This window comes from Loxodonta africana, chromosome 11 (assembly GCF_030014295.1).
Source record: "Loxodonta africana isolate mLoxAfr1 chromosome 11, mLoxAfr1.hap2, whole genome shotgun sequence".
NCBI lineage: Eukaryota > Metazoa > Chordata > Mammalia > Proboscidea > Elephantidae > Loxodonta > Loxodonta africana.
The window spans coordinates 12,786,804-12,795,640 of NC_087352.1; the positions used below are offsets into that span (position 1 = coordinate 12,786,804).

General features: G+C 43.9%; 1 protein-coding gene across 1 annotated transcript; it reads left to right on the forward strand.

Annotated features, from left to right (window-relative positions):
* The first annotated feature begins 4,511 nt into the window (after nt 1-4,511).
* IGFL4 (IGF like family member 4) lies at nt 4,512-5,956 on the forward strand. The gene is given in 2 exon segments (XM_064293447.1): nt 4,512-5,531; nt 5,533-5,956. Coding segments are annotated over 2 exon segments (294 nt in total). The 5' UTR covers nt 4,512-5,502; the 3' UTR covers nt 5,798-5,956.
* The last annotated feature ends 2,881 nt before the right edge of the window (nt 5,957-8,837 follow it).

The following is an 8,837-nucleotide window of genomic DNA, read 5'->3' on the forward strand; positions in this document are numbered from 1 at the left end:
GAAGAAACAAGACTCCTGGGTCAGAGAAAACAGACAGATTTTTACTCAAAGCAATAGATATTAATCAGTGTCAGCATTTGTGACTATTCCTGAGCCCCATTTCAAAAAGGACAATATGAAGAGATCCACTGCCCCAAACTGGGACTTATAAACATCAAATGAAGTAACTGTATTTGTAAATACCATGTCAGATGAGGACTTCAGGACTTCAGGCATACCCTTTGTGCGGTTCGGAATTAACCTTACCCCCAAGATTTGGTCTTTGTCCTTAGTTCTTGAGAGATAGCCTCTAGGACTTTGGATCCCCCCTCCCCAATTATGGAGTCATTGTTATCTAAGAGGGCTCCAGGCCACACCTGACAGGTTATGCTAATGAACTGATTCGTGTGGGATGGGGGCTGGCCATGCCAAAAAGACACTCTCAGATGACAACCAGAGAGGGGAGCAGAAGGTTGAATTCAACCATGTGGGCAATGATTCAATCATGCCTATGTAGTGAGACCCCAATAAAATCTCTGGGCATTGAGTCTCCAAGCAATTCCTGATCGGTGTAGACACTGATGCATGGGGGGAAGGCAACGGATCCTTTGGGACATAGAAGGTCCTTGTTGAGAGCCCCCCCCAGGCCTCACTCTATGCGACTCCTTATTTGGATTGTTTTTCTGTAATCAAGGTGTTAGTTACAGATATAGAACTTCCCTGAGTTCTGTAGGTCACTCCAGAAAATCTTTGAAGCCAAAAAGGTAATAGCTAATGCCATTGAGTTGATCCTGACTCACAGTGACCCTATAGGACAGAGTAGAACTGCCCCATAGGGTTTCCAAGACTGTAATCTTTACAAAAGCAGACTGCCACATCTTTTTCCCAGGGAGTGGCTGGTAGATTTGAATCACCAACTTTTTGATTAGCAGCTGAGTGCTTAATCACTGCCTTCAAGAGGTAATGGAAACACCCTAATGTGTAGACAGCCGGTCAAAAGTGAGAGGAGTCCTGGGGACCTTGAACTTATATCTAGAATCCTGAGGGGTTTGGTGGGAAATGCTTATTCATAAACAGCAGGTTAGAAGGGAGGGTGTGGTGGGGATCCCCAAGCTTTCAGCTGACCTCTGAAGTCTTGGGCTGGCTTGGATTGACGCAGGAGTCCCAACTTAAACATATCAATGATCATCAATGGCATAGTACTGGGCAATGTTTCATTCTGTTGTACATAAGGTCACCACGAATGTCAACGGCAACTAACAACATATCTGACATCCCTCCTATTTTTAAGACCCTGTAGTTATTACTCCTAGCCATAAAAACACAAGTCATATATTATTCCGATGCTCAAGTCCCTCCAGTGGCTTTCCTTGTAACACAGAGTGAAACCCAGATTGTGCCCCATGATCTACCAGGCTTCATGAACAGGCCCCTGGTCACCTCTGACCCCAGCACCTACCACTTTGCATTCACTCGCTCTGGACTCTCCACAATGGCCTCTGTTATCTGTTGAACATCCCATGCACAGTTCCATCTTGGGAATTCTGTACTTGCCCAGGAGGGTTGTTCCAGAAATCCCAGGCTCACACTTCACCTTCATCAGGCCTCTGCTCAGACGACACCTCATCAGGGAGGCCTTGCCGACCACCCTAATGTACGTAGCATCTCCTACAGCAGCGGTTGGCAAACTTTTCAGTGAAGAGTCAGGTAGTAAATATTTTTGGCTTTGTGGGCCATATGGTCTCTGTGGCAACTACACCCGTATGCTGTTGTACTGTGAAAGCAGCCATAAACATGTAAATAAATGAGCATGGATCCAATAAAACTTTATTTATGGATGCTAAAATATGAATTTCATAGAATTTTCATGTGTCATATTACTCTCCTTTTGATGTTTTCGAACATTAAAAGAATATAAAAATTCTTCATAATTTGAGGACCATTGACCCACAGAGTGTGGTGGGCCGATACCTGTCTGTATAAGTCTCTATTACTGAACACTATGTTATTCTTTTTCCAACTTGTTGTGGATTGAATTGTGTCCCCCATTGGAAATAAAGCCTTAGAGGATGTTATCAACTAACACAAAATCATACCAGAGTAGGAAGTGCCCTAATCCTTTATAACTGGGCTCCAAATAAACGATGAGAAGTCACACAGAGACAGGGGAAATAGCCATATGAAGATGCATCTAGAAACCAAGAAGTGCCTGGTGGTCCCTGAAGCTGGAAGAGATGAGGAAGGATCTTCTCCTAGAGTGAACAGAGAGCATTGCCCTGCGGTTGCCCTGAGTTTAGACTCCTAGCCTCCAGAACTGTGAGAAAGTAAATTTCTGTTCTTTAATGCCACCCACTTTGTGGTATTTTATTAGGGCACCCTTAGGAAACTAAATAGGTTCTAGGCTGCTGCAACAAATTACCACAAACCTGGTGGCTTAAAAGGAGCCCCGGTGTTGCAAACGGTTAAAGCACTTGCCTGCTAACCAAAAGATTGATGGTTCAAACCCACCCAGCCACTCCACAGGAGAAAGACTTGGCGATCTGGTTTCATGAAGATTGCAGCCAAGAAAACCTTATGGGGCAATTACGAGTCTAAATCAACTTGACAGCACCCTAATAACGACAACAAGTGGCTTAAAAGAACAGAAATTGATTCTCTCGAAATTCTGGAGCCCGGAAGTCCTGAATCAACGTGTAGGCAGGGTTGCGTACCCTCTATGCACCCTAGAGGAACTTGTGTTCTTTGCCTTTTCAAGCTTTGGAGGCTGTGCAGGTTCCTGGGCTTGTGGCTGCGTCACTCCAATCTCTGCTGCTGTGGTCACATGGTCTCCTCCTCTTCACTGTGTTTCTCTCCTCTGTGTCTCTTATAAGGACACTTGCCACTGGAATTAGGGCCACCCAGATAATCCAGGATGAACTTCTCATGATAAGATCCTTAACTACAACTGCAAACATCATTTTTCAAAGAAGGTCACATTCATAGGTTCTGAGGATTAGGGCTAGAGAGATCTTTTGGGGGACCACCATTCAGCCCAGTATACCAAGCCACACCTATGTTATATCATATATTTTGTTATGTATTTTCTGTCTCCCCCCCCAAAAATTGAAGCCCCACGTTTTGCTCATTGCTGTATTCTCAGCACCCAGGACAACCATATTATGTTCTCTATCTTTTTAGTTTTGCCTTTTCCAGAATGCCATATAAATGGAAGCATACCTTATGTAAACTTCTGAGACTGGCTTCTTTCTCCAGAAAAATGCCTTTGAGATCCATCCAAGTTGTTGGGTGTACCAGTACCTCCTCTTCATGGCTGAGTAGTGTTCCAGTGTATGGATATACCAGCTTGTCTATCAACCCACCTGTTGATGGACATTTGGGTTGTTGCCAGTTTTGAACCATTACAAGCAAAATTGGTACATTCATTCACTTCATTTGTGAGAAAGTAAGTTTTTGTTTCTCTGGGATAAACACCCAGGAGTGCGATTGCTAGTTCGTGTGGTAAGTGTATCTCCAACTATATGGAGATTAATTCTTGTAGTAATCAACTTTATGATTTTCTTCCATAGTCAGTTCTATTTATGAATTAACTAGAGCTTTCCGTTTCATGTGGCTATGAATCCCTTGGCTGCTGGTTCAGAGCTATGAATAAAGGACCAAGCTAACTCATTTAGCAAACGGTGTAGTTTCTCAGGGTCTGTTTTCCCAGCAGCTGTTCTGTGTAAGTGGGTGGTGGGTCTCAACAGGTGGCATTCCTGTTAGGGTGTAAGGGCAGGAGAAGGCATGGAGACAACCTTCATACATCAGGACATACCCACACAATCACACGCCTGACAAATTAGGAAAAAAAAAAAAATCCATTGCCATGAAGTGGATTCCAACTCATAGCAACCCGATAGGACAGAGTAGAACCACCCCACAGTCTCCAAGGCTGTAATTTTTACGGAAGCAGACTTTCTCCCGCATCTTTCTCCCAAATTAGGAGGGAAGTGCTAATTTATAGGCGTGAACTAGACAAGTGGCTCTGAAGTATTGCACACACGTTTAACAGAGCAGAGGAAAAAACCTCTCCCACAAACGACCAAGGTGTTTTTACATCACCCTAAAGCGTCTGCCTTCTCCCTCCTTCATCTTCCCAATCTCCTCACTGTGACGTGGGGAGGAAGCCAACAGAGAAGGGAGGAGCACACTCAAATGAAACCCCACCTATTATCTCATCACACAAATGGCAGCGATGGTAGCAATACGATAATAGTAAGAAATATGGATGGAGAATTTCTTTGGACAAGACTCTCTGCTGCCTTTCAATCCATGCAATGACCCCAAGAGGTCAGTCTGACCATCTATTCCTTTGTCAGTCTCCCTAATAGAGTTTTTGCAGCCCCTGCTCTTCTTCTAGATGGTGCTGCAACTTCCTAATACATCTCCCAAATGACTATGAAGAATAATAAACATTGCAGGACTGGAGGTGGGTTGCAATATGGAGAATAGGGATCTCTTGAAACTTCCAGGGTGAAGGAGTGTAGAAGGTCTAGAAACAGCTGGTGCTTGGTGGGGAGCTTGCACTCAGAGGGGGGACAGCCAAGGAATCTTTCACAACTGGGCTTCTCCTTGGCAGTGATCCAAGTAAGATGCACACAAGAGTCACAACTTTGAAAGGCTGCAGGGTAGAATTTACCCCAAGGTGAGTCGGCTGAGAAGGTGGCAGCCAGTTGAAACTGGTTTGGAGGTCTCCTGTTAAATTTATTCATTTGTTTTTTCTTGCACGTAGCTATGACTCCTCACACCCCTCTCTTCCTAGCATCATTGATGGTTCTGTTGCAACATGAGATGGACAGGCTCCCTGCGTGTGGCTGAAATCACTTCTCATATAAGCTGATGTAAAGGCCCCCGCCCCATCCTCCCACTGCTCTCCCAAAAACTTCCCTGGAGCCTCGCCCAAAAGCATGGTGCCCAGAATCCTGGATAAGTCGGCCAGCCCCAAGTCCAGCCTAAGTGTCACTGCATTCCTCATATACCTGCAAACCTCAAACCCACTTCTCTCTCCTCTGTTCAGTTGTGGACTTCCCACCTAGTAATCACCTTTGTGTCATATCTGACTGAACTGCAATCCCTCTCCCAGTCTGCACATTTCAGACTCTTAACTCTTCCCAGAGCCCTCCCCACACTTTCTCACCCACCAAGCCCAGTCCCCAGGACACCCACCCAGAGTCGGTCTCAAACCCACGCTGAGCTGTCACCAGCAATGGAAGAAGCTCAGTGACATCATCCTGTGCCCCGTGAACGTGACCAGATGGCTACACTCCCAGCATCATCCTCATTTGCCTTTCACTTCTCAACTGCCATCTGAATTTTTGAACTTCAAGACTCAAACTCAGAAGGACTCACAGGCGAGGACAGGTGTAGTGAGGAGGAGGGGGAGAAGGGAGAAGACAGCACTATGGATGGGGATGGGGGCTCCCAGAGACACCAGGCTGGTCCTGGGAGCCCACCCCAGCTCTGACTCCCCCAGACTCTGGACTGTGGATGTGCAAGCTGGTGCCCAGGTATGGGGATCTACAACCCCTTGGAACAGTGCTGTGATGAGGGGACTGTCTTGTCCCTGAACAAGACCTGCCTCTGTGGCCCCAACTCCACCTTCTGGCCTTGCTTCCAGCACTGCTGCCCTGAGTCCTTGGACTCCCAGAATCAGACAGTTGTGAGGTTTAAGGTCCCAGGCATGAAGTCCAACTGCACACCTGCACCCATCATCAGGATCTGTGCCCAGGTAAAGGGTTGGTTCCAGTCCAGGATTGGGAGGAAGAAATGGGACAGAGTTTGATTGTGTTCCAACTGGTGAGCAGCCCTTTTGAGTCCTTTCTCCCATCTCTGGGTAACCAGGTGTCTCTATCCTTCTTTAAGTCTCTGACTCTCATATTCTCTTTCTGTCTCTCTCCCTCTCTCTTCCCCTCTCCTTTTTCTGCAAATAGTGGAAGACCTTCCCAGCCAAGCCTTTGTCCAAACTGACTTTAACTGTGGGCCAATCTACCCTCAGACATAGGATATCTCATAAACTGAAAACAGAGAATGTACACGTACGCTAAGATCTTACCAACGCACCAAGGTAAAAGTGGATGTTTGAGCACATATATGGACGGGTATAGGCAAATTACTATATTGATAGGTACAAGTGTGTACATAGGTGAGAACAGATAGAAATATCTGTAAAACTCATTGCCGTCGGTTCCGACTCATAGCGACACTATAGGACACAGCAGAATTGTGTAAAACAAAGTAGAACTGCCCCATAGCGTTTCCGAGGAGTGGCTGGTGGATTCAAGCTGCTTACGTTTTGGTTAGCAGCCGAGCTAGTAAGACAAAACAAACAAACAAACAAAAAAAACACTCTAGTTAGCAGACTTCTACTTGTATTAAAAGCTCTGGCCTCATGTAAAAATACTGGGAAATTCTTGTGTACTTGATGTTTAAATAGTAATATCTTCATTAAAGTGTGACATGATAATCTAAAACCTGTTGCTGTCGAGTGAATTCTGACAGGATAATGGGAGGTACTAATTGAGATCTTATTCTGTTTGGGGAAAAAAAAAATTTTTTTTTTTTTTTGTCTGGGGAAGGTAGCAAAAATGATAGAGCAGGGGGAAAAAAAAAAAAACCAATTATGGACAGCCAAACCGAAAGCCTGTTGCTGTCAAGTCAATTCCAACTTACGGCGATCCCACGTGTTACAGAGTAGAACTGAGCTCCATAAGGTTTTCTGCTTTCTTGATCTTTACAAAACCAGATAGCCAGGCCTTCTTCCATGGTACCTCTGAGTGGGTTTGAACTGCCAGCCTGTCACTGTTGAGAGCAAACCTGCTAAATTATTTAAGGTCAATCTCGGGAAGCTATGTTACATGGCATGAGATACCCATACAGTCCCTGTGTGCCAGACAGGCAGAATTGGTTTGATGGTCTTTATCAAATTTTATCTACTCTTGCCATGACTCATAGGGTATATCTGAAATGATTCTCCTTAGTTTTCCCTTGGGAGGGGCCACGTTTTCCCCCATAATCATTAGCTCAACAAAAGCTGTCCAAGTTTTTTACACTTTCTGTCCAGGTGGTCTATAAATACCTATGACTGTGTCCAGGCTAAGACAGACTAGAAGAAAGGCCTTGCAAGTTGCTTCCAAAAATCAGCCAATGAAAATCCTATGGATCATAATGGTTCATCCACTACCAATCATGGGGATGGGAGGTGGTGCAGATCAGGCAGCATTTTGTTCAGTTGTCCACGGGGTCACCATGAGTTGGGAACAGACTCAACGGCAGCTAACAGCAAGGTTTTAGCAATATTGAGTGGTGGTAAAATTTGGTTTAAGAATAAGCGAATGTGTATTTTATTACCTGAGGGTTAACCACTAAACAATGAATAACAATGTATAACTAACAAGTTGTTGTAGGTGCTGTTGAGTCATTTCTGACTCAGCGACGCGATGTACGACAGAATGAAACACTGCACCATCGTTGTTATGCTTGAGCTCATTGTTGCAGCCACTGTGTCAACCCATCTTGTTGAGGGTCTTCCTATTTTTCGCTGGCTCTTTACTTTACCGAGCATGATGTCTTTCTCCAGGGACTGATTCCTCCTGATAACATGTTGAAAGTATGTTAGACGTAGTCATGCCATCCTTGCTTCAAAGGGGCATTCTGGTTGTACTTCGTCCAAGACAGATTTATTTGTTCTTTTGGCAGTCCATGGTATATTCAATATTCTTTGCCAACACCGCAATTCAAAGGCATCAATTCTTCTTCGGTCTCCCTTATTCATTGTCCAGCTTTCGCATGGATATAAGGAAATTGAAAACACCATGGCCTGGGTCGGGCACACCTTAGTCTTCGAGGTGATATCTTTGCTTTTCAACACTTTAAAGATGTCTTTTGTAGCAGATTTGCCCAGTGCAATGTGACTTGAGTGCTGCTTCCATGGGTGTTGATTATGAATTCAAGTAAAATGAAAGACTTGACAACTTCAGTCTTTTCTCCCTTTATCATGATGTTACTTATTGGTTCAGTTGCGAGGATTTTGGTAATAGAGTTAATCGAGGAAAATTATTATATTAAAAATTTATTGTTATAAAAGAAGGTAACAATGAAAAGTAAAATAAAATGAAGCATCTGCATAAAAGAATAATAAGATGACAGATATAAACTCAAATTCAATAGTAATTTAATTAAAACCCAATGGATTACCCTAGGAACCTAAAAACAATGACAGGAACACACATATGTACATCAATGTTCACTGCGGCATTATTCACAACAGCAAAAGGGGGAAACAGCCTAAGTGCCCATCACTAGATGAATGGATAAACAAAATGTGGTGCGTACATGCAATGAAATACTACTCGGCCTTAAAGAAAAATGAAGTCCTGATGCATGCTACAACTGGATGAACCTTGAAGGCATTATGTGAAATAAGTCAATCACAAAAGGACAAATATTGTATGGTCTCACTTATACAAAATGTCAAGAATAGGTAATGATATAGAGACCTTGGTTATGGGTGGGGGAGGGGGAGGGGAACGAATTACTCATGGGGAAGCAGTGAACTATTGTCTTCGGTGATGGGAAAATTGACATGGTCGGCAATGGTTGCATAACCAGAGTAATGTAGCTGTTACCATTAAGCTGTACACCAGGAAGAAAAAAAGAGTGAAATGGCAAATAAAGTGATTTATATAATTATACAACCATAACTGCAGACACAAAAAAAAACAAAGTTGTACCTGTTGATACTACTTAGGTACAACTAAACACTTCATGGGATTAGTTTTCTTGGTTTCAAGGTTTAAGGTCATAGCTTCATGGGTCTTTCCAGT